The sequence below is a fragment of the Prinia subflava genome, chromosome 6, assembly GCF_021018805.1.
Source record: "Prinia subflava isolate CZ2003 ecotype Zambia chromosome 6, Cam_Psub_1.2, whole genome shotgun sequence".
Classification (NCBI taxonomy): domain Eukaryota; kingdom Metazoa; phylum Chordata; class Aves; order Passeriformes; family Cisticolidae; genus Prinia; species Prinia subflava.
Genome location: NC_086252.1, coordinates 4,779,910 through 4,806,836, shown reverse-complemented (window position 1 = coordinate 4,806,836; position 26,927 = coordinate 4,779,910). Strand labels below are relative to the sequence as shown.

Below are 26,927 nucleotides of genomic sequence, written 5' to 3'. Positions count from 1 at the left end.
AAGGAGTAATTTGATCCATGCATCCAACTGCCTTTTGCTGTGGTCTCCCCCTCCTTGATATGGACAGGAACCTTATAAATAATTAGATTTGTTACTAGACTGTAGTAATATTATTAATGTGTTCTTTTTTTAATTTATTCCTTCATATACATCAGCGGATGATGTATAGATTGCTTACATGAGGGAAAAAAGTGCCATGCCTTTAATATCTTTATATTAAAAAAAATTTATATACCAAGTAATGCCAAGATTGATAGCAGAGGTGATGTTAGTAAGTTGTGCATTTTATTCCACAAAATCTGCTTCTTTGTGCTGACTTTGTAATACCAAGTAAATATACCAGAAATTAAGGAATCCTTTGTTAACTGTGCTCATGGATGTCACACTTAATTAACTATTGGGACGTGTGCTCTTAAGTTGTGTCTTTTTTTTTTTTTTTTTTTTGGTAACAATATATTTTTAGGCTGGTTTGGGGTTTTTTTGGTTTTTTTTCATATAAAGATAGCCAATGTGGAATTTTGCCAAATCAAGAGTATTAGTTTGATTTTTTTGGAACTGTCTGAAATACAATTTCATTTTTTTGTTTTAGTTACTGCAGGAGGAAAAAAAATGGTTTAAATATTTTTTGTGAAACAAGGTTACAGTGGAACATCTGTCAGGTCTAATGGGCGCTAATCCAGGGATCAGACCAGAGCAGCCTAATCCTCTCTGGGATGACTGTACCAGTAAATTATCCTGAAGAAGGGGTTTATTTCTGTAATACCTTTTGCTTTGCAGTGACTGCAGGCCTAACCCTTTTAAGACTACAGTAAATGCAGAATGGCTTACTGCAATAAAAGGAGCTCACATTTATTGTAAAGTAAGAATATTCACCCTAGTAATCACCGTGGAATAGATAATATATTATAATTTCACATTCTTCCTTTTTTTTTTTTTTTCTTTTTGTCTCGCTGACCTTTTTGCAGATAGCAGAAGTATGAGCTTGAAGTGCACACCATAAAAATATCCCCTTGGCTGAGGGATCCAGTGAGCTCTCCAAAGTTACCTTTGTGAAGAGTTCAGCATTCCTGTGGTTTCCCTTCTTTGTCTCTCTCTCCTGTAATGGAGGCACAAAGTCCAGCCTGGTTTGTGACAGCCCCTCTGTGAATAAAGCCTGCTTTTAATCCAATTTATCAGATGTTTCCAGTAGCATTTGCACAGGCTTAAGCCTTTGGAGGATGGAGATGATGGATTTAGAGAAATAAAGCTAGCTGATAGATGGAATCACTTATTAGAGATCTTTCATATAAATTATGAAAAATAGCTACAGTGAATTATAGCTGTAGGCTTTCAGATAATATGCCTTTCAGGAAAAAAATAATGAAACTAAGTGACACTCAGTTCTGAGTTTTATTACCAGGCCGAATCATAATTCAGATTTCTTTTAAAACTTCCAGGACGACTTGCAAATCTTGATGAAAATGAAACTAAGCTTGATTATATTTAAGCAGTTTAAGTGAGCTTTTTGGCTGCTACTTTATCCAGGAATATTCCTCTCCGGTAAGTTTCCAGGTTATTCCTGTCTGCAGTCCATTTCCTGCTCTCAAGGTGCAGGGACTGTAATTTTTTACTGTCAGGTTCTGGGCAGTTATCCCTTATCAATATGGACAGGGCTGGGGAAAGCCTCCTCTGCCAAGACAGCGCTCCTTGCAAAATCGATAGTGGCAGGCAGAGAACCAGCAGCCCCTGTTCTGCTTCCCCTCTCTGCTCATCCTTGAAATCAGACTTCCCTTGCTCCCAGTGCCAACCACAGCAGGAGAGGTTGTCTCAGTCCCAGCCTAGCCCAGGGGGTCCCATGGTGACAGAGAATGTCCTGAACACCTCTTTTAAGGCTGTTCTGAAGGCGGGGTTTGTGTGTGTGCATGTGAAATACAATAGGCTGAGGTCTTGAGCCACTGCTGCCCCTGGAGAAAGGGGAAATTTTTGAACTCGGATGAAGTTTGGTAGCTGCATGTGCCAGGAAAATACTGTACAGCAGCAAAGGATGTGGATGATAAAGGAGTTGTATAAAAGTGTTAGTTTAGTGCTGCATCATGATTTAAAAAAAACATTCTGAAAGGGAGAAGGTAGAAAACAGAGACTCTGAATGGATTCATGCATGGCACCATGGTGTGGCATGTTCTTAGATCTTTTGGAGACCGTGGAAAGAATCAGCAGAGGTGATGAGTGTAGGGAATGCTGAATACACCAGAACTGTGTCCTTCAGGGAGCAACACCTGAGAGAAGGTGTGGTAGGGGTACATGTACTTAGCAAAGGGAATAAAAGGGAAGTGTTTCTGACCTTTTCTGGTGAGCTGAAACCAGCAGAATGCAGGTGCAAGGCAAAGGGAAGGGTGCTTGGTAAAGGATCAATTTCCTTAGTTGTACAGACCAAAATCCTGCACAGGTTTAAAAGGTTGAGCCAATACAGCCATTCATATGTTTCCAAGGTCAAATACTTCTGGTTCTTGTCATTTAAAAGGCCCTTCCCTCCATGCATGATTGAGCCCCCTTATTGTATTCCCTCCCATCTACTTGCATTTAATTCACATGCATTGCCATTCTTTACTTACCTTTGAAACTTTGATGGCCCATTGTAATGTAAATGTAACCTTGTGCCCAAAAAAACCCCAGCTGAAGGAATTTAGTGATAGAAACCCCAACATCCTTTGCAGTAAAGTTTTCCATGCAGTTCCAGTGTCCCTGCCACATTAATATGCATTGGCATCCCAAAAACCAATTGCATTCAGGTTAGGTTTTGCTGTGAAAAAAGTATATTGTTTCAAAAATGGTGTTTTATGTCAAGGACACCGCCAGTGAAGTTACATAACTGGATTCAAGGCATTTTGCAACATTAGCAAGCCTTACAAAAATTTGCTTGAGGGTTAATCAACAGCATGGTGTAAGATGTTTATGAAAAAATATTATTCAATTCATTGTTCTTATCCTAGGATCCGTCACATTGACTCTCCTCATATATATATATATATATATATTTGTGTATATATAGATAGATAGATGATATTTAGTAGCATTCCAGAGTTCCAATAATTCCCCCAAATTCAGATTTTTCTTTTTCATGTTTTAATAAACCCAAATTAGGTGTCCTCCCTTTCTACACTACAAGAAGAACTTTTAAAGTGTTTCAAAGGAGTACATCTCCTTAGAATCTTCATGCTATTTCTGTTGCTTTTCTTACATAGCATCCTGGTAATACCTGAAGTGGTTTAAAACCTGTAGTTTTTACTAGTTGATGGCAGGAGCTAAGTACAGAGTTTCCAGGTGAAATTTCCATAGTACATAAATGTATTTTCAAGTGTAAGTACTGCTGTTTCTTGAAATGAAATGTTAACTCGCTTCGGATTTAAATGGAACAGATTTTATGAAACTTCACTGTAGAAAAGTGTTAGGAGTGTGTGAATTTGTCATGTGTCAGCCAACATTCAAAGCACCATTCTGAAGTGACTTGTGCAATTCTATTAATGGACAAAATTTTGGTGAGGGAGTATTTCAGTGTGGGTATGAATCGGCAGTGTTTGCTGGCAGTCCAATCATGCTGAATTATAGTTAAAGTGCTACTTTAAATAATAAGTACTTTCTGGATGTAATTTTAATTTTATGACTACTCTTCCTCTCCCTTGCGAATAAACAGCATTGTAAATGCATTGAAAATACTCTAATCTGATAAATATAAATTTTCCATTTTAAGGTCCCCAAAATATATTGGAAGTATATGAGTCGTCAGCTGTGAAAACTGCAAGCAAATACAGTCTTTTTTCCCCAAATTAACTTAGTTTTGGATGTTCTGATTACAGTATTATCATTTATCTTAATCTGCCTGAACCAAAGAACTCACAGTGAAGAAACTCTGAGAAACAAATCGGAGGGGTTTATTTTGTTGAACAATATTTGACATGTTTGAGATTTCGGCCTGAGATGCCATCCCAGACAGACTTGTCCAAAGCAGGAACCACTGCACTGAGGTTAGACATGTTCAGTGTCTGACTGGTGTTACCCTAGTCTGACATGACAGACCATTCCATGCTCTTTCACAACAGGCCACGTTACCATCAGTGTATTTAGGGAATTAAAAATCTTGTGTGTAATTTTCTCATAAGTGATAACCAGAGTTGTACGTGATGCTAATGCTTGTTAAACAGAGACGTGTGTGTCCTGATATGGGAGGACAAACACAAAGTGATGAAGATATTAATTACATCTCGGCTGTGAAAATGCTCCTCGTGTTTCATATGTAGAGGCATTCAAGAAGGACCTAGTAGTTTCTTTAATTTTGTTTGTTTGTTTTTTTAAGTGAGCAAACTTTCTGGTAAAAGCCTTGTGACTAAATTATTGCCATTTGTATCTTCATGCTTGGGTATTTTACTGAGGAGCGAGGCTTGGCTCAAAATTAAATTGAAAATAGCCTTCAGCATGATAAATATTTGTATTTAAAGAGAACCCAGGGAAATCCTTCTAGCCTCTGACAGAGCCCTGAAGGGGAGCTGGCAACTGTATAGCAAACTGAAGTGTGCAAATCTTCAGCCTCGCAGCAGATCCAGTAAATATGTGCAGTGTAACACAGCAAATATGGGAAGGCTTTTAGTTACAGAGGTATGTAAATGTTTACAAATATGATTAACTGCAAAGCACAAAATCCATTCGCAGCATCAAAGGCAAAACTAAAATTACTTTTTCCTGCCTCCCTCCAGGATTATGCTGAGAAGAAAAACACAATAGCAAAAGCTCTGGAAGATCTTAAAGCCAACTTCTACTGTGAACTCTGTGACAAGCAGTACTATAAACACCAGGAGTTTGACAATCACATTAACTCTTATGATCATGCACACAAACAGGTAAGAGAAATCTGCTCGCTACTTCAACTTATTTTCAGATAGAGTAATGAAGTAAGATGTCCTTCAGGCAGGCTGGGAAATCATAACTCAGTTGTCCTCGATTGCAGGTTCTGGAAAGCAAAATACACTGTTTTCTTGGGAACAAATCTTACCATGGAGGTTTTACTGTCAGAAATTCTGAGGTGGGAAGACAGAGAAATTTTAACAGTTTAATTCTGAAGAGGAACAGGGGATGATGAATAATAGGGAATAATATGATTGAAATGCTAAATGTAAAATTTTCTTCTTGCCAGTTTAATTTTTCACATAAATGCTGTGGTATATTTCAGATGTGACGTACAGGGAAACATTTGTTGCAACAGATGTGTATAAGAAACTTGACATGCTCTTTGGTAAACTTTTTTTTTTAGTGCAGATACAGTTCTGAAACACGCTATGATTACTTGAATTAGTGCAGGTACAGTTCTGAAATGAGCTATGATTTCCTTTCAATGCACTGTATTAAAAAACAAAAAAGTGTGCCAATGAAAGGTTTCTGTGTTTTAAAGCATGGGTATTTAGGTTTCTATCACACTGTATCACTTGACCTCCAAGTTGTGTGTCTTACTTTGGTGAGACAAAAGCAGTGCCTCACAAAAGGAGAGAGGCAATGCATCCCAGGGCAACATCCTGATCTGCAGAGGGGTTAAATCTATTTAATTTAAAAGGAAAGAATGCATCTTGACTCCCCTGAAGAGATATGTAATGATAGTGTAAAGCTATGTAATAACTGCACAGAAAATTCCTATGCAGGCCACTTAGCTGGTAATTATTCTGTACCTTTTCTGTTGTGGTGGGGTTTTTTTGGTTTTTTGGTTGGGTTTTTTTTTTTTTTTAATCTTTTGAAATCATATAACCATATGATTTCTGGATTGATTGCTTTTCCTTCTAATTGATCTCCCTTTTTCCTGTTGTTCTATCTGAACACAGATAAGCTACTACATGTTTTTTTTCTGTATTATGTAGAATAATTATTTGCTTCTCTTTTCTTTAGTACTAGCCCCTGAAACATTTCTCTCTCTCTCTCTCTCTCTCTCTCATTGGTATTTTTATTTAGCCCATAATTGACACTGCCAGTGTGAGTATTAGATTTAGTTTGGAGAGCTGTGAGGATGTGGACCACAGCAGCAACAGCAATCTGTGAGATGCTGGAGGGAAAGATACATCTATTAGATAAGAAATTAGCAGGCAGCTTCATTGGATCCTGTAGCTGTTTGGAGTTTTAGTTAAAACTCAGCTGGAACTGATTCTTTAGGTGTTATATTCACACAGCAGCACATCATTGATGGACAGCAGGAAAAGAGAAGTTATGGGCAGGGTCTTCCCCACTTGACCTCATGTAGGATATATATTCATTAATTTTTTTTTTTTGTGCTGTGAAGCACTTTGAAATAATGAGACCCTGAAGGCTGCAGTCCATGTTCCTCTATTCAGTATTGATGAAAAATTGATTTTGAAGCTGAGGCCAGGTGTGAGACTGAACGTTTTCCCAGTGTTTCACATGGTAATTCTTGTTTTCTCATGGCTTTGGGCAGGAGAGGGTGGGCACTTTACCAGCCTCTGGTGGAGCATGGCAGATCCTGCCTCTCCATCTTTTCTGCAGGGGGTCTGTGTGTCTGTGTTTACATGTGGCTCTGTGGATGTGTTTGTGCTTGACATTCACAAGTCTAATCTCCCTGCTAGGAAAGTAAAAACAACAACAACAAAAAAACCACCCAAAAAAACCCCAAACAATTTTCAAGTAGAAAAAAATTTTATAGTTGCTTGTTTGGCCAAAATTAAAATTTTCAGTAACATTACTGGCAAACAAAGCTGTTTATTCCTGAGTTAAAATGTTGAGTTTAATTCTCCTGGAATATGGTTTTTTTTTTGGTGGCTTCTATTAGAACTATGGAGAAAAAACATTCCTCTTCCTATATTTTGGGTGTAAAAGGTGGCAGGCAGCATATGCTGCAGCACAGGCTCACTCTGATTTGCTCTGCTCAAGAACTTCATACCAAATCCTTTTTTTGGGTAGTTTTAATAAGCTTGCTAGAGACATGTGCAGGTGCTACTGTTGAATGCTCTGGTTTTGTCCTGAGACTTCCTACATCAGTGGCAGAAGTTTTCCAGATGTTCAGTACAGGTGAGAGGAACTGGTGATCTGTCTTTGGATTTTGCTCCATATCTTTTTCATATTTTTTTTCTTTTCTCCTTCTCCCACACCTTTCTACAATAACGGACGGGTGAGGGGAAGCACTTAGCACAAAGAGTTCCCCACTACCCAAGGACAGTTGTTGGTGTGTGCAGCCACTTTGGGGTCAGTGATCCCAGCACCTGAGAGTGGTTTCTGTGTGATCAAATGGATGAAAGCTGTGCCTAGACATGAGTTCTATCCCAGCTTTTCTGCAAAGCCATATTTAATTCTGATTGTGCAGTCTGTTATCACACCATCTAAGCCATGGGAGGGTTTGTCAGGGAAAATGTTCCTAACAGCTCCTGTACCTCAGTTCTGTTGTAGAAGATTTTCTTTCCATCCGTTCAAATGTGGCTAGCACACAAAATTTACAGGATTTAAAGAAGATTTATTATGTGGGTTTCCTGCATTGGCTGGGTGGCCCTGTGCTGTCAGGTGCTGTTTGTGTTTTGATTTGTTGTGTCTTAACAGCTTCTGAACACCCACTTTGAGATAGTATGAGCACCTTCTGAGTAGTCCAGAAAGAAAGCACAGGACTAGGGTAAATCCAATTTTATTTCCTGGGACTTGAAGGAGTTTAGTGTCTCAAGAGCCCCACTGGTTCTGTTAGTGTTTTCCTGGTCTTAGCTTTTACAGTATTGTTTGGAGAGCATATCTGTAACCTTTATGAAATACTCCAGGAGCAGCAACTTGCAAGCAGTCAGTGGTAATGGAGAAAAATGAACTCTCTGCTTTGCTTTGAAAGCTTAGACAAAGGAAAAAAAACACCCCTAACAAAATAAAATGCTGGTGCCTTTAAAAGCAGCAGTGTCCTGAGCTCAGTACAGGGACATGAGTAACTAAGGCAGAGCTGCTATCATTTAATATAGTAACGAGGGAATTGCTGTTTGATAACAATGGGCTCTTCGTGGGTTCGGGTCCAAACCCACAAAATGCAGGATTTGAGACCCATGCCAGGGCTTTAAGAACACGTGTATGACTCTGTGCAGCCTTTCCTAGACCTCTGTGAGGAGCTCTGGGAGGTGCTGGGAGGTCCTGCCCGCCTGGCTCCCCAAGGTGGGTTTGATAAACGTGGCTGAGCTCAAGGTCTGAGGCACTGAGTGACCTCGGTGTCACAGCTGCCTGGGCTGGGCCAGCTCTGCTGTCCTGGTGGAGAAATCTGGACCACACAGCTCGGTCCCCTGCTCCAGTCACTCCTCCAGAGGCTTCTGTCACTACAGGGACAAAGAAGGCTTGAAAGTCTCCATCCAGGAACTTCTGATTAATCGCCCAATAGCCTTGGCAGCGCACTCGAGCTTGGCGTGCCTTGCCCTTCCAGGAGGACTCTCCCAAATACCAAACAACAACAATAACTGGGAGACCTGTGATGAAAAAGAAGTAGCCCTAATGTGTTTCTGCCTACAGATGAAAATATAATCAACTAAATTAAAACCAGGAGTTTATCCCCACAGAATCTGGGGTCATTTCTCAAACTGTTTCTCTCTGGATGAAAATGATTTCTGTGCTCTACAAATGTATTTAAAATTGTATGCAGGGAATAATGCACAAATTATGCAGGAAGACTAAATTAGTAGTTGTCCCCTTTCCCTATTCCACACACAGACTTCTCCTGTCTACATTTTTCTCCTCTCCTTACATCTTTTTCTTTGCACTTTTTTTTTGACATCAGTGCCAAATAAGCTGGGGATAATCTCCATTCACATTAGAGAATATCAATCTCTAGTCAGTCAAAAGTCCAAATTTGAATAATTTTCATGTGTTTAAATAAATATTTCATGGAATATGGGTAGAGAACAAGAAGTATGGAAGTGGAAAGGTGTGATTAGACATAACAACAATATAACTCCCATCCTTTTACTAAATCTGTGCCTCCTCTGAGTTTTGAGGCATGTAAGGTATAAATTAAGAGTAATATAGCACATTTGGGATGCCACTACTCCCAGCAAAGATAATTGGATGTTAGCAGTTGTTTAAGCCTGCAATTTAAGAAACAAAGCAATGAATCCTTGTAGTCATCACTACAGCTCCTTTTAAAAGCTCTCATTCCAGAGTTATTCCCTCTGAGAAAAAAAAGCCCTGTCTCTTCAGCCTGGAGAGGGTGCACTGCAGTGCATCCGCAGCTTCTGGCATAGCCCAGGAGTTTGTATCTGTTGGCAGGGAAATTGCACAAGTGCTGGGAGAGTACACAGTGATAGAAATCAGCTCTTCACTGAGAGCCAGCAGTATTTTATGCTGCATTTTTTCGGGCCTGCTTTTTGCAGGTTAGTTTCCCCTGGAGCTGTGGGAATTGGACTGAGCCAGAGGCAACGTGTTGTATGCAATTTTTGAGATGTAGAAATAATGGTTCTCAAAAAGACCTGCTGTCTTCTAGAGTATGTCAGAACTTTGGTGTAGTACAGGATAAAAACTGAAGAGCTTCAAGTATTTTCCTTGCAAGTGAAAATAATTATTTGCGATACATTTTGGCATGTCTCTTCTTTATATTTTTTCTTTTGTTTGAGGCTAAGTGATTTATCACTTTTAATATAACAGAGTCATGGTTTTTTGCAGCTGAATTTTCTGGAATGAGGAAATTTTATATTCTTTCTCTTACTTTATCATGTTTCTCATGTTAGAGGGCTGCATCTTGGTGTGTCCTTGTAGGCAGGCAGGCAGTCATAACTACCCAAGCATAGAAGAAATTTAAACATTTGTATTTGAATTGATCTCATGAAGTCCTTTCTTACTGTTATTGCTTTCCCAGAATGTAACTTGGCATTTCTTCCTATATTTCTTTTTTCCCCTTAGGAAAACATATGCATCTTTGCAGCCTTTTTAAATATTAAGGGAACACAAACAAGTGTTCAGCTGTGCATTCATATACATATATGGTTTTGTAATGCACATACAACCATGAAATGAGCCCCTCCTCTCCCAAATACACTCTGCTCTAGCACTGTATTTCAGATTGGTTTGTCTTTTTATTTCCATTAAGATTGCATTATTTATCGATCTTTTGTGGTTGGATTGGTGGTTGAGTTTTTTGAGGTTATTTAGTGAAAAGCTTTCTTTTAAGTTTTAAGCACTTGTGCTGGCATTAATGCTAATAAGGGTCATCACCAGGTCTATTAATTAAAGCTCAGCACTGCAGGGAACATTGGAGCTGAGCCTTGTGATAGACTTGATGCTTCCTTTTTCAACTCCTTTAAATAATAAAAACAAACAAAAATCCTTCTGCTGTTGCTGTGAAGAGAACATGACAGGAGCCCACGAAGGAGGGAAGCCAGACTGAGGATGTGACTGCTCTGGGATGTGGGATGTGCCCGGAGCATGGCACCGAGGGCAGCCTGTTCTGGCAGGGTGGGCTGCCCAGCTGGAGCTCACATGGGCAGGACTTGGGGTCAGGTTTGGTGTGGACAGAGGGAAGCAAATCAGCAGGAACTGCAAAACTTCTGGAAAAGAGGATATGCAGTCCCGTTGTGCTGGGGCACAAAGCCACTGGGAAGGTGCTTGGCAGGTCTGTTAGTAATGTGTCTGCAGCTGCCAGTGGGAGCCTTTATTCCACTTTGCAGGATGGATTTTAAAATTGAATAGATAAGTTCTTTATGAATATTTCAGTATATTTAGGGACAAACTTTGCTCACTCTTTCCCAGATGAAAGAAAAAATTTATTTGTTTTCCTTCCAGTTTTTTATTTTTGCTATGAAATTTAATCCCAGCACTTGGCTTCTTGATGGATATCAGTGTAATAGAGTAGTTAGGCATTCTTTAGCTGAAAACTGACGGGTTAGATGAGGATATTTTTGAGTAAAGTATTAATCCTGCAAAATCCAATTTTGTTGCCAATGAGTGTCCTGTTTTCTCATTACCGAAAAAAAAAAAAAAAAAAAAAAAAATCACATATCACTATGTCCCTGCCATGAAAAGATACTGTGTAACTTTTTCTGTTTTCATGTTTGGGAAATTCAATCCTGTAATAATGTTTGATTAAGTAATTGACCTTTTTTTTTTTTCTGAAGAAGTGTTTTTAGAGCAAACACAATTTCTGCAGAGGAGTAGATGCCCCATCTGTCCCACTAATAGCCTGCAAACAGAATATTAACCCCATGCACTGCCACTCCTGATTCCCTGAGGAGCCTGTTTCTTTACTGCAGGAGGAACTTTACCCAATGGCAGCCCTTCTTCAGATAAGAAACTTAGCATTTATCCTCAGTTCTTTATTTTTTTTCCTTGTTTTGAATTATTGCAGTCTTCTCATTTCTGTCCTTTTCAATAACCAGATCAGCCTGATACCCCAATAAATCACTGACATTAAAGTTCCATGCAAAAAATTACAGTTTTTTTTCAACTGCACATTGCTTATTTATTACTGTTCTCCAAATCTAGATTGTCACTTCAGTGAGGGAAAAAAGTTACAGCACAAATGCAAAGCGGGAGGGAGTGAGGGAGGGGGAATAAGGGACAGGAAAAAATATTGTTTGCTCCATACTTCCTTCATGTTCCTTTCCCTGGCATGCATTTGTTCTGCTATATGGTTCATTCTTTGATTTGGATCTCTAATCCTAAAGTTTCAGTCCAGCTTGGTCTTTTTAAATCAGTTCATGAAAATTTCTGCAGAACTTGGGCCTAATTTAAACTTTGCTTTACAATATCAGGATCTATCAGGTTTCTGCTATTTGGACAACACTATTGCAAAAGAGAATGTTTTTTTTTCTGTTCATCAGTAAGATAAGAATGGACACAATAATTAGGACGTGAAGATAAGAAAAAATAGTTTTTTAGTTCATGATTCTGAGGCATTGTGTGGATTGTAAAGCATCTTTTGACATACAGTGTTTTGATAGGGAGAAATGATTAAAAACTTGTACAAGCACAGAGATCAGATGATGGTTTACCTATCACTCACTTTGTTGTATCAGGCAATAGATTAGCTAAGGAATTACCTACAAGAAAAACACTTTTTATTTGCTTTTTATTTTCCTTTATGCTTTAACAGGGTCAGTCTTCCACAGTTAATTTAAACTTCATTATGGCTGCAAAATTCAAACCAATCAGAAGAATACCTTTTCTGCAGTTTTCAGAAATTCTAGATGCAGTTCCACTGCTGTCCTGAAAGTAATCAAGCAGATTGTAGATTAACTGTAAGTAATGAATAATTTAAAAAGCATTTTGTTACTCCATGGTTTTGAGCTGTGAAGTGATCAAAAAGAAAGTGAAGGAAAAACGAATACATTCCTATTAGTATATTAAATTCTGACCCCTCAAGGTGAATAATTTCTTACAAGATGATCTAATTTGCTAAAAAAATTAAGTGGTGTATGTCAGCTGTTAGTACTCTCTGCCTGATCCTGCTAAAGCCACCTTGTAGTTTCCTATTTGCCACCAAAAAAGAGTTTCAGGGTATTTTTTTTTTTTGCTCTCTGGGAGCTCTGCTATTATTTTACTTCGTGCCCTGCAGCTTGCGCATGCTGGTTCCCATCTGAGAGCTCATTCTTATTTAGGAAGAGCTGAGCAACCTTTTCAGCACAGACCACAGTCATTCTTAGGGTAACTATTGCCGTCTTTGCTGATCCTTGCAAAATCAACTCTCCATTCAGTTCAAAAAAAAGCCTGTTCTTTTTTTAGTGGTAGCTCTGACCTGCGGATGAAACTTGGCATTGCAATCAGTGCTGCCTTTTGTGAGGAGATGTGATAAGGCAAACAAACTGCCTGGAAGTGGGAAGGGTTTTTCCCACAAAAAACCCCTGCAGCTGGGGCAGCAGCACAGCTGGACCTCTTGGGGCCAGTGGTGAACTCCTCATGGTCCTGCAGGACAGGCTGTGAGCCTTGGGCAAGCACTGGGCTTTTATTAGGCACAGCAATGCTGCTCTAGAAACAGGCATTACTTTTGTTCTGCATATTTTAATTGCAGTTTATACAGGAGTGTCTTCAAGTTCCTAAACCGCTCCAGGGTTGTTCAGGGGAGGCTGAAATAGGAACTCGTGTTTCTCTTCTCTTTTCCCCCATGCAGTCGGTGCAGTCTTGGCTGCAGAGCCTCTGCTGGTTGGCTCTGGTTTCAGTTTAGATTTTTAATTAGTGCCACAACTACAGCTCTTCTACAGGAAGAGTCGGAGTGGCTTCTGAATTTAAGCCTTCCCCACCCTCACGCTGCAAAGGAATGAAATAAGAAAGGCATATAATAAAAATAAGGTGAGCATTTGAAGGGACAGATGAGGTGGGCAGGAATGCAGCTGTTTTTTTCTCTGCTGGCAGACACAGCCATGGTTTGAGAGCATTCCAAGAGTCAATGAAAAGGAAAGTTAGATATGTGTCCCTGCCTTGTCCTGTTTGTGTTTTGGATTGGCTGAGGCTTCTCCTTCATCTCAAGGATACCATACACTTTTTCCAGTCATGCTTCCTTGGTCTCTCTGTGTTTTCACCCAGTCCTGTTCTTGACAAACATCCTTGTGACAAACCTGAATGATTATATAAAGGACTTCTCAGTTTCTTCCAAAGTCTCCATGTGTGGCAGAGGACTAGTGGTTCAGCATCACACTGATTGAAACTGTGGGTGTCTTTTGGTTGAAGGATTAAAAAAAAATTAAGACATTCAATCTGCAGGAGACCATATAAATACAAGCATTGTACATGACTGCCTCCCTCTTGCAGAAATCCTTCTTTCCTTGAATTGTCAGTTCCAACAGTATGTTGCATCTTTTAGTAAATTAGAACTGGCAAGAGACCTGTGGTATACTGTAATATAAATTATAATTATACTAATTCCAGTTCATTCATGATTAATGTAACCACTTTTAAATGCCTGGGTCCTCTGATAGCACTTGGTGCTGTTGTCTTGGTGTGCAGTCTTGATGCACATAACCATAACAGGGGAGGACACAAGCAAACTCTGCACCTGTACCTCACCTTGCCTTTTCCAGCACTGAAATTCAACCAAATTGAAAAAAAAAAGGTAATAAAAAACCCTCAAACTTTTTAAAATGCTAATTTTTAAATTTTTATTTTAAACTTTTATATTATTCTATTTTGGCTTATTTAATTTTATTATATTTTATTGCTGTTAAGTGCTTGCTCGCACTGTCATCTGTATGCCACATCTGGTACAGGATCTTATTGTGTTACATGATTTATAACTACAGAGCAACATATCTGCTTCTTACAAATTGCTTGTAATGAGACCTGGAAACAAAGCAAGAGACTGCCAAGGATTGGATGGCAGAGAAGGGTTACAGCAGCACTGAAAGTTTGGGATCGTTATTGCAGACTTTCTTAACACTCACCAAGGGGGCCAATTAGAAAAAAAGTAAAATAAGGGAATGAAGCATTAAAATGGTGCATATCAAAGTCACCCTTAGTTGTTTTCAATGTCTTTGCTAAGCAAGCCTTAAGCTATCAGGAATGGTTCTCTTTCTTCTGTTTTGTGACACAGAGCCTGCTGCCACCTCTCCTTGTCTCTTATCTCTCTTTACAGTCCCACTGCTCAGCCCCAGCAGGAGACTTTTCTTCTGGGTAATTTCAAGACTCGTTTCTTGCCTAATGAATCCTTCTTTTCCCCTTTGTTTGGATGAGAGTACAACACAAGCTGCTGATGCAGTTTACTTCAGTTACTTCCCTCCCCTCTGCCCACAGTTTTTGCATTTCTAAGGAATACCCAATTAGTATGCTTTTCTTTGTGTCCGTCGAATGTGTAGGGTTGGTTAGAAATTATGGATTGTACAATGAGAAATACATTAAAAAACATCATCTAAGATAAATTTTATAGCCTAGGTGTGAGCTTTGTGTGTGCACTGAATAAGAACATATTTTGAGTCCCACATCTGCTTTGCCTGCAAGGCTGACACCTCCTCACTGAGCCCTTGCAGTTTGTGTGGCACAGTGGGGAGCTCCAGCCTGAGTCACTCCTTTGTGACCAACACCTTCAAGTGGCCAGACCCAAGAGGACTGAGTTCAGCTGGGATCTCAAAGAGGAAAAAAAAAAAGCTTCTGAGGGGCAGGTGAAATCACTGGGGGATTAATAGCTAAAAGAAGTACTCTACAGGGAATATTTACAAGGAGATTTTTTGTGCTCAGATGCTTAAAAGTAGGTCAGGTCAGAAGCAGATGTCCATCCATCCCATGCCAAAATTCCTTCAAGGCATATGTTATATACTTGAAGCTATTTTAGGATCCTTTTACTTTTTTCCTAAACTAAGCAAACAAACAAACAAATCAGAGTGAGGAGGAGTGAATGTCCAAACAAAGCTTTCATTGCAATGAGCAATAGGATTTTTAATGGTTGGAGCTGGGCAGCTTTAAAATGGCTTAAGATGATGGTGACGTGAGGGTTTATTTTACTTAAATAATGCTAGGTAATGTCTTAAATGATAGCTAGTCTTTTCCAAATGACTCTGTGGGTGGCAGATTTTCTTTCCAAGTGCTGCTCAGGTGTCTTGCCTTGGCTCCGCACACCTGCCTGGCTGTGAACAAAGGGAAGTCAGAGTAGCTAATGACTCATCTCTGCCTGCATTAACAGGAAGATCAACAAGGCAAAAATAGTCTTGTATCACTTTCCTTGAGCAACAGAGAAAATACTGTGTACTAAAAACGTGCTGGCTCTGGAAGCTTCTTACTGCCTCAGCGTGAGACAAGTGTAAAACTGGCTGCTCACTGAGTGCTGGGGATGCCCTGCTCCACAGGAGCTTCTGTGCCTTCCCACGTGGGTGTGCACAGAGAGGATGGGCTCCTTTGCAAACCCCTCCAGCTGCCATCTGACCTGGAGATACCTGACCTTTATTGTCAGAAAGGCAACTGAGAATAACAAGGTTAAAGGAGTGTCCCTCTTTCCACTGCCGAGGACGAGCAGTTCTGCGGGTGAAGCAAACCTGGTTCTTGTTCTGATTTTTAATTAATTTTTTTTTTAAGTTTTTTAAATGGAAGTAAAGAAAAACAGAAGCAATTTCCAAGCTCAGTTGACTCTTGGGGTGAGCCTCAGACAAGCAGGGGAGTGGCTGTGCACGCTGTGCCAGGTGTGGATTTAATGTGGAGCTGGAGCAAGGGGAACAAGGGGGGAAGCAGTGCCCTGCCTGCCCTCACCTTTATGGAGGGGAGAGCTCACCTTCCCATGGGGAGTGGCTGCAGGCCTGCAACAGCTGTCCTGAGTAGGTGCCTGCCACTCCCTGGATGTTGTGTAGCTGGAGGAAGTGAGGAAGTGGGATGGCATCCTCTCCTGGGCTCTTCGCACGCCATGTGCAGCTCGGTAAAAATAATAAATGAATAAATCCCACAGAGCTCATCATAAAAACCTTGAAATATTAGTCACTTCTGGGAGCACAGATGATTTCTGCCGAGTAAACTGCCTGGTATACTGCTAAGGAAAATATTTTCTCGCACATTTGTAACTGCTGTCATTGACAGCAAAATTGCTTGAAATGTAAAATAATGGTAGTGGGCTGCCTACCATGACAGGAGCTGTAAGAGGTTTTGACCTTTAGTAGGCTTTAATTGGTGCTCTACAGAGGAACCGACACTTCCATTTATTAAGTTGTAATTGTCCAAAATAAATCCTGCTTTCTCTGCCTAGGGTATGCTAATTGTGCTGGCTTTCCTCCAGGCCTGACACCTTGACAGCTCTCGTCAGCTTTTAAAAGTTATTCCCCTATGAAAACTAGACTAGTTATTCTCCCATAATGGCCTTGCCACTCATCTCTTCTGTGTTTTTTAATTCTGACATTAAAGTTTGCACTTAGCGCTAACCCCCTGACAGGAGAGCGTTCTCTAATGACAAGCAGCAGGTCAGTGCTCCCTGTTTTGGAGGAATGCAAAAAAAATTAAATCCAGCACTTTGGTTAGCAAGTGCACACCTAGGACCTTTGCTTTACTAAGGCTCAGGTATTTGCTCTTCATTGAAGAAATGAAGTTGTACAGTAAACTGATTTATTAGCTGTACCACCCGGTGCTCTAATCTCATCAAATCTCACACTGTGTGGGACTAGAGCATCTCATAATTTCAAAAAAAAGGCCTCTAATTAATATTTATGTCCTCCAGGACATGCTGATGCTGAGACTGGTGGCACATTTTCCTTGGAGTTGGCACTGGAGCAGTATAATTGTGCTGATGGAGTTGCTGCCTCAGAGATATAAACCCGAGACCTTGACCAGCACAGTAATTTGCAGTTCCCAGGCTGCTTACTGAGGAGAGAGGGTTGTAGCTCCAGCTGTGCACTGGCCAAAATCCAGGCAGTTATTTTGATGACCTTAAGTTAATCCCCCCTGCAGCTTCAGCTGGTGACAGTGGCTTTTTCTCTTCCCATCCTCACTGTTTGGTGTAATTGGTCTGCACTGTCAGAGCCCAGAACAACTGTGTGCCATTGATGGTGCAGTGTACTCTTCAACCCTGGTGCCTGGAAAAGAATAAACCCCCTCACTGTAACACTGCAGAATTGATTGTTATTGGGATTACAGGTTTTGGGTAAGGAAAAATACTGCTGTCTGTATTTGAGTCCTTGAGCCACCAGAAATCACTGGTTTCTGCATTTGGGGTACATGTCAGCAGATGAACAGCTCTAATCAGATCATGTCAAAGAGAACAGAAATTAAAGGCAATATTTCTCTTTCCACTCACTAAAAGTGTAGTAGCAGAATATTATTTGGGATATCCTGATGTGTTTTGATGGAGGCGTTTGTTGTTTTCCTCTGAGGATTTCTCTAACAAGCTCTAGAATCCAAGATTCTAGAGAGATTCAGGGAGAAACCCTGTGACCTGGAAGATGGTGAAGTTACAGTAATGTGGGGATCACACAGTAACTGAGAGAAGCCAATAAACTATTGCTCTCCAGTACCTCGATTGTGTTAAGATGGTGTAATTAATGGTTTCACTATGCTCAGGATCCTCAAGAGTGAAAGGCAAAACTATGAAAATCAGTAGTAATTAGTTTGCTTTTCATATTCTTGTTGGACTGATCCTTCAAAACCAAGCTGCCAACTCTGGCTTCCCAAATTACCAGCACTAGAAACACCAGCTCTTAGAAAATATGACTATCACCCCAGGTACTCCCATTACTTTCAGGATTAGGATTGAGAAATGAAAGACCTTTTCATCATAAACCTAATTCAGAGGGCCATTATGGCAGATCAGAAATAGCTGAGGAGCCGCACAAGAGAAGAAGGATCAACTATTTTAAATGTGAATGGATATAAAAAGTATCATGACTGAGTCTTTCCTGAATGTTGCATCCTGTTGCTCGTTTGCTGGTGAAGGCAGAGTCATCAGGCTCTTCTGTAGTGTGTCACTGGCTGGAGAATTCTCCCAGGGTGGAGGTGGGAGAGGCGCTGGCACTAAGCAGGAATCTGAACACAGATGTGCTGTGCACAGGGCACCAGCTGGTGCCTTGAGGGTCAGCAGGAATTTCAAACAGGGTGATTTATTGTTAGTGATACTGCCCCAGGCTGAAGCGAGAGTTCACAGTGCCGGAGTGATGCAGCCCCCTTGTAAGCACGTGAGATTTGTTCCACAACATCTGTTCAAAGAAGGGAGCAAGTCACAGCTCTGCTGATGCTTCTGCTTGTGAGGATGTGAGACTGCTCCCTGGGATTGGATCAGAGTCAGGATTGCTTGGTGGAAAGCACTAGTCCTGGTTTCAGGAAAGGGAGCTGCTGGGGATTTTCACTGCTTACATGTGCGTGAGTTTGATGGATAGACTCACCTCAGGCTTTTGTCAGGTGCAGCTGAGTGTATGTGGTGTCTCAGGGAAGGCTCTGAATTTCTGGTGGGGAGCCAAAGATCCAAATTTAGGTTTTCAGGGAATTTGTTCCCACCCTTCACTGTCTTTACTGATTGAATGAAAGCTTGAAGATTTAGCACTGCAAAATACTGATATTTTAATGCAAGACATACTTTAAACTATGCAAAAATGCCTTAAGCAGCCCTTGTATTTTGTGTGGATATAAAATATGTTTTTTCTTCACAAAGGAATTTTTCACTCAGTATCTAATTATCCTTCTTAAATTTTTGAGAGGAAAAAAGTGCTGAAACCTTAGTGTAAGATATAGGTTCAAGACATAACTCCATTCAATTTATGCAGCAAAATGCTATATATTAATAAGACTTCATGAGAAAAGAAAACACTATAGAACTCTAACCAGCTTATTGAAACGGAGTAGCTATTACTTTAATTCTATCTCCAGTGTTTTTCTAGCAAAAAATTATTTCCTTTAATACAAATTTAGACAGTGGGATCAAGAATGAGCTTTAGTTGTCTGCCAGCAGCTCACTTGGGGACCTGCTTCCTCAAAATTTGGAAAGCTTCTATCAAGTTTTGCTGCACAAACCAGGCTCTGGTGCTGCCTTTGCAGAATGGTGAAATGGGAAATGGCCCTGAAAGAAGCCCCATGTTTGCCTGTCACTTTGTCTGAAGAAATATTTTTAGTGATGAAACTGAACTGTTCTCCTGCCTTATTCTGGACTTATCTATGACTTTTCTCATCTCTGTGCCTGTGTTGAGACAGGACAACATGAAACAGGCCATGGGGGTTTCAGCCTGTTCTAAGTAGTCTCAAATCAGAAATGAGGTGCAGTGCAAAGTTTTTCATGGCAGCTGCTTCCCACTGACTCGATTTTCAGGTAGAGTTTGAAGCACAGGCTGTTTTGTTTGGTAACTTGGGCAGTACAATAAATCTGAGTGAGGGCCAGAAATGATGAATGGGTCTCCCGCTTTTCTTTCTTTGAAGCCTGTTTGTTTATGCCTTCCTTTAATTACAGACAATTCTCACCACGCCCTGTACTGTGCATTCATGTGCAGAGGTTTTGTGTCACTCTGGTAAGGAAGGCCGGTCTTTCAAGCTTAAATTCTGCTGAATTGTGCTTTTTACCGTAACTGGAAGACATTTTAATGGGTGTATATTTGTGTTAGAGGCAGTCTATAAGTCTTGTTCAGGAGCTGTCTAAGCTTTGGAACTTGATGAATTTCCTAAGCCTTTTTGAGTCTCTCTGTGAGTATGTAGTTGCATCCTGCACAAGCAGGCAAGAAACAGTTTCGGGGGATGACATTTTGATGAATGGATTCAAAAATTTCATAAAGGATGAGTCACTTTGATGGCCTTGAGAGAGAGAGAATTCCAACAATAAATCCAAAATGTGTGGAGAGAAAAAAGTGCTGCCTTTGTAAACCTCTCCTAAGCATCATCTGTGGAAATTTTGCAAAAATAAAAAAAGAGAGAGCATGTGGAAGGAAAAAACAGGTGTTTTCCTGTTTTGTTTTGTTTTTCTACCCAAGCCCAGAGGCACTGCAGAATTTCAGTAAGAAATCTTGAAGCAGGAATGTGGGAATGTTAAGGCAGAATTAACCATTTGAGCCCAGCCTACTTTAAGGGATGTTGTGAAGACTGGGAACAGGTATCTAAAACATCTATGTTTCCATGGGAGATAGCCTGTGGAGAAAACAGCCCAAGTTTTGGTAGGATAGGAGGAAATGTCATGATTTACCTCTGTATTTCTACAGCTTTTCATAGGAAAAGAAGTATATAAAGAAATGTTAACCCAAATTTGTGAAAAGGTTTTCCTCTGTTCTCCACTAAAAATGCCCATAAGTCTTTCTAGAAAGAAAAAGATTTGTGCAGTTGACAAAAATTAAAAGACGACTACTTTGGTGAATCAACCAGGAAAATAGGGAGATCACTCACGGGGTGCTCCTGCCAAATTGAAGACCAACAATGACACCTGTTTCAATCCAATAGTGTAAATCTTGTGCAAAAGCAGAGGATCTGGTCTGTAAATACCTATTAGGTGTGGAGTGCTATAGCAGTGCTTGTGTGGTGCTTGAGGATGTGAGAGGTTTTTTCGAAGAGCTGGGAGTTCTTACAGTAAGATTCTTTTTTTCTTTCCTTGTCTTTGTAGCAAGAGTGGGCAAGGGTTTCACAGCTCTCATGGATGGTTCTTAGTTGCTGAGTACTTTGTTTCTTTCAGTTTGCTGTAGGGAAAGAGAGGGAGGCACTTTTTAAACTTTTGTTAACATACAGTTAGGTTGACCTTGGGGTGATAAAGCTGCTGCTCTTATTTTCCATTTTCTGTGGCAATACTTTATCCAGAAATACCTTCACATGGAGTATAGACATTTTAAATCTGTCTTCTGCTGAGACATACAGAAGGTCCTCCTAGTTAATTGCCCCTGTTATTTATGTGCCAAATAGATGGCTTTTTATGTGCTATTTTTTCCTTCTTTTCATCAAACCTTGAGCTTATGGCAGTTCAGATTTCAGAGTCTGTTGCTGTAGGTAGTACTCTGTGCTGTCTTCCTTGTAGATTGGAGCCTGTATCATGCAAGTGGATGCATTTCTATCCTTAGAAATTAGGAAATTGTTATTGTAAAGTAAAGGTACAACAGGGTGATGTCAGTTTTCCTCAGGAATTGCTTTCTGCCTTTAAGACTGTGGACTGAGATTTGGGTACATTTCCGTTCGGTAATGAGCTTTACGGTATTAGTTAATTATTGTTTTTCTTAATTTCCTGGTGATTCTTAATCAAGGGCAAATTATCTCCTGATAGGTTCATATCCAACTGAAGTAAAGGAATGTTGCAATGAATTCCTTCTGGGCTGTATTGAAACAGAAGGCTGGACCCATCCTACCCATGATCAGCTCTGTCACATGTTCCTCGAGGCACCTTTTACGTGTAGGGGGGCTGAAAGAAACACACCCAGCATGCAAAGCCAGGAATTTGTTAGTTTAGCTTGGACAAAAGTCCTAACAGCCTACTGAAAGAATTATTATTAGGCCAATTATGATCATACAGCCACTTAGAGTCCAGATTATCTAATTGTAAGAGCTTGTTCCTGATAATGATACAGATATAATAAGCTTTCTAGTGTCTGATTATTTTCTGATGTTAATGGTCTTCCTGAAGAGGAAAAACAAGGCATCATTACGAATTGTCAGCAATGTGAGTTCTTCATGTGGGGCAGTACGATGTTGGCATCCTCTTTCCCAGGAAGAAGGTGAAGTTAATGTTGATGGTTTCTTTCTCCTCACTCAGGTCTATTTGGGGCCATCTTTGTGTGTTTACTAGAACAAATACATGCTGCACTTAGTTGCTGTTTATCCAGTGGTTCATGATAATGTAGTCAAAATTGCTATATATAATAATTTGTATACAATAAATTTTACCTATGTTGGAAGCTGTTTCACAGAATCCCAGAATGGGTCAGGTTGGAAGGGACCACAGTGAGTTATCTAGTCCCACCTCTCTGCTTGAGCAGGGTTCCTGCCAGACCACATGGCTGAGGTCTGGAATATCTGCAGAGAGGGAAGCTCCACAGCCTCTCTGGGAAATCTACTCAGTGCTTGGTCACTGCACAGGAGACAAGTTCTTCCTTGTGTTCAGGTGGAACTCCCTGTGCCCACTCAGTTTTGCCCACTCCTCCTGCCCTGCTGCTGAGCAGCGCAGAGCAGAACCTGGTCCATCCTCTCACATATCCCTGCAGACTCTGACAGACAGGGATGAAGCTCCTCCTCATCTCCTCTAAAGGCTGAACAGCCCCAGCTCCCTCAGCCTTACCTCAAGAGAGATGTTCCAGTCCCTTTATCATCTTTGTCACCCTCCTCTGGACCTGCTCCAGGAGCTCCATATCTGTTTTGTGTGAGGAGGCCAGACAGGGACAGAGCACTCTGCATGTGGCCTCACCACGGCCTCATTTACTTTTCAGCCCTGAACTCACTTTTATCCATATTTTAAAGTTGCATTCCTTTAGCAAGCAGTAATGCAGCATTAGTGAGTTGTTTATGGCTCTGGGACCCTGCTGCTGTCCCATTCCTTCTGCATTCAAGGCCCCTGCTGTGAACTTGTGCTTGTCCTTTTGGGAGTCTCTGTCACAGTCTGTTACAGCCCTGGTTTCCCACAGCAGCCTCCAAGCTGGGGCTTACTGATAATTAAAGGAACACTTTATTAACATAACGTGGTGGTGCACATATCCCTGCTCTGCAGCTACTAACATTTCACTCTGCAGAAGCAGTGAGGCAGTAGAAGATACACATAAATACAGACTTGCTGGCCCAATTTTTTTTTTTATTGTAATGTCTGTGGTGTTTTTTCAGAGTTGCTTTGCAACACACTTCATCTGCATCATTGAAACTGAAAACATACATCAAATCACGATAATAATTGATCTTGCCTTGCAAGATGCAGCCTATATATTTAAGATTTTTTTCTGTAATCTGGTGTTTTCTTCCTAGGACTCTGTGTGTGTAGTATTACAGGTTGGCTTAAGGATAACTAAGATTTTCTGTGTGCTGTGGCTAAGTAGGAGATGTGTCAAAATTTGCAAAGGCTCATTCTTGTCTCAGTTTTCATTGGCCAAATTTATGTTCTTTGAGGAAGCTTGTCATGGTCCTGGGATAATGCTGGCAAGGACCAGATCCTGCTGATGAGAAGCAATTTGTGAGCAGAGGCTTCAAACGGCTCAGTGACCCAATATAAAACTGATATGAGAAAGGGATTGTGATTTAGCTCTGACATAAAGAACTAAAATAAAGAGCTCACTTTGGGGAAATTCGTAAGCCTTCTTCAGCCTATCAGTTATTAGTGTATCCTTCAAGGGTTATGGGAAATAATCTTTAGGAGACCTAACTGTAAATATTAATTCCACTTTTCTGGTCACTGTGCACATTATAGAAAATAGAAAGATTTAAGATTCTCTAGGTTCATTTCAGTCTCTGTGGCAGACTTTCCTAAAATGTCAGTGGCCAAAGAGGCTGAAACTAGAAAACATAGACTAAAAATGTCTGCTGTCAATTTTTAATTTGCTTGTAGAAAGGGTATTGTGACCTCCTGCAGCCAGGACAGACTAAGAATCAGAACAACAGCAGGATCCTACAGAGAACTTCAGTGCTGGAGACACAGTGACCACAGTGAAAAGCTGATAAATGTCCATGGACACTGGTAGGTATTGGAGGGCACTGGAGGAGGAGTTGTTGGATGGAGTCTCAAAGAACCCAGTGGTAACAAGTACATTATTCACGCAGAAAGCAGCAAAGTGGTCTCCAAAATGAGCAAAAAGCAGCTTTAACAGCTGAGCCATCCAATCTTGTGTGTTGATGGGAGTATCCATTTTGTAACCTAATCCTGCTGCTGCATTCTAAAGGGAAATCCAATTTTCCATCTCCAAAGAGGTGCAGAGGTGACCTTCCTCTGAGAGGCCTTCTTGGTGAAGCAGTGGTTGCTCCTGCGAAGTGATTTAATGGAATATGAATGCTGATCAGACAGGGATTTTGCCATGAGCTTAGAGCTCTCTGGATAGACTTGAGAAGAAATGTTGTGGAGCTGTCAGCATTTATGCGTAGAAAATTATAACTGGACAGAAAATAAAGCACAAATCCACATTTCTCATTCAGTGACTGGTGCCCACCTGAAAATATCAGGAAGCAGTGTCTCCTTGAGTCAATATTTTGGTTGCAGTAAAGTCAAATTACAAAATACTGGATATGCAATGCTCAGAAAGATTATTCTGGATGCATAAACTTGGCTGCTGGAGTGAAAGGAACAGTGGTGGATAATGCTATATAATGGATATGGGGATATATAATATATATATTGGAGATATATATATATATATATATATATATATATAAAATGGATAATGGGGAGCAGGGAATGGCAGCTGATGTCTGAAATGATCCATGCTGCTTTGTCCCTCCTGAGCCAGGAAGAGGAGCTGTGGCTGCTCAGGGCACCCCACACTTACAGACACCTCTGTCTTCCCAGAGGGGTGGAATTAAGCCCTTTTCTCTAACAGTGCTGGGAATAAACATCTCTTGTCAGGATTTACAACACTGCATGTGGTGTTGATTTGGGGTTTTGTGTGGTTTTTTTTTTTAATTAGAATCCTATATTATGCAGGAGGAGGGGTAACTGGGAAGAGACCCATAGGGAAATGATGTGTACTGATCTTGTCTTTAATCTTTGTGACTAAGGAAGCTTTTTTCAGTGGTGCTGAAAACTTCCATGGTGAATTTGAAACCTCTTCTCCCCATAAGCTCAGCAGGAGTTTCCCCATTGACTTCAAGAGAAGTAGAATCAGGCCTAGAACTATTAAAATAAATACATTTAAATTGGAGACCCTACAACCACTTTCCAGATGTAGAAGCTTGTGCCAGCTCCATGCTCTTTTCATTATCTGGTAAAATTATTTTGATAGGTGAGATGCTAATTCCATATTTCTGTGTTGTTTCCTTTGTGCATCCTTAATATTTATGGAATATTCAGCTGATTTTTGCTGAAGCTAACGAAAAATACCCTGCAGCTTGCAGTGAGCCCAGGCTGTTGCTGCACACGTGGTTAGTTGCTATCACAGTGAAATATCCAGTGTGCACGCTCAGCAGTTCTACAGACTTAAAACAATGTTTTTGCACAATGGCAACACTGCGGCCAGTAAGGCAACTTTAGAAAACACAGTTATCTTGAAACAAAAGCAACAGAAGTGTTAATTTATGTTTTGCAACCTGTTACTTGTCCAAGTCCTGGAGCCTTGTTCAGCTGTAAGCCATAGTGGTATCTGCATCCTGCAGCAGGGATGCTGGAGAGGAGCAGAAGTGCACAGGCACCAGATAGGTAGTGTCAAATCAAGTGAGGCTTCTTGTGCTGGAAGGAGCATTAATCATCCCATAATGAAGTATGTGTTTGTTTCTGGCAGATAATTTGAGAAAGAAAAGAATAAGAGCTAAGAAATTTCTTTTTCCTTCAATTGCTCCCTTGTACATCTTCTGTAGTTACATAATCAAGAGTAATTAGTGAGATATTCATCAAGGATAACTAGCTTTCATGTGTCTTACAAGTGAAAGTGTGAAAAATATTTAATGTTCTGATTTTCCTCACAATTCTGAAACAGTAATGTTTTCATTAGGTTTTGCTTTTCATTTTAAGCTCAAGAGTAATTTTTATTTTCTCCATAAAGTTAGGCAGGAAAATCTAACTTGAGACACTCTACAAGATGCTTCAACACAAGTACGTAGTCTCAAAAAACTCATTATGTTTTATGAAAAATTAATTTCAGTCTTTATGTTAGAAAATTAGAAAAGACAAATAAGAATTTTCAGTTGGATGGCATAATAGATGTATTTTATATATATTGGTAGGTTCTTATTGTAAAAGCTGTCTCAACAGTTCTCTTATGCAGACTGCACAACTAAGTGTGCTATTGTGTATTGTACAAGCATGCTCACGAGTGACCTAAGAGTTGTTTGAGAAAATTTCCATCCTATCAGTTTATTTAAAGGTAGTGAAAGATCTTCTGAGTGGTGAAGAATCTCATTTTCTCATCACTCCTCCCGTCACACCCATGATGGATGGGTATAGCAGTACCAAACCTTCTTTCCCTTTTCATTCATCCCAACTTCCTTACCAGTCTGGGATGATTCTCATGACAGTGCTAGAAAAAGAGCAGTTTCACATCAACTGAATCAACCTTTTCAGGGGTACTATGAGCTCCAAGGACTTGCTATTTTTAATTCCTGGATGTAGCTATGTATGTGTTAGATTTCTTCTAATATTAAAAGACCATCGTGTGGGAATGACTGCAATCTGTGGTGGGAATATGAGTGGAAAATAATTATTCACAGCCTGTATGTTACTTGTTGTCATCTGGAGGGCTTAATAGCTCATAATGTACAATGTGGTCCTGTTGCAAAGTTGTGGAGCTCTTGATATTGAAGGAAAGGTTTGAATTTTGCAGCTCAGCATGAGATACAAACAGCAGAGGCAGGCAGAAGCAGCTCCTAACTTGGAACAAACAGAAAGTTATTGCTAAGCCAGCAATAGTTTTTTAAAGGCCTCTTAAAAGCAAAGTGAGTGGCCAGTGTGGTCCCTAGGCTGATAATGTGAGGAGGTAACTCCTGTACAAGAC

The 26,927-nt window shown here is 40.3% G+C and overlaps 1 protein-coding gene across 1 annotated transcript in view; it reads left to right on the top strand.

Annotated features, from left to right (window-relative positions):
• Positions 1-26,927, top strand: part of ZNF804A (zinc finger protein 804A) — a 148,747-nt gene that overhangs the window by 107,069 nt on the left and 14,751 nt on the right. Inside the window, exon 2 of the mRNA XM_063399939.1 lies at positions 4,728-4,871. Coding sequence (XP_063256009.1) covers positions 4,728-4,871 — 144 coding nt within the window. The remainder of the gene's footprint in view (positions 1-4,727; positions 4,872-26,927) is intronic.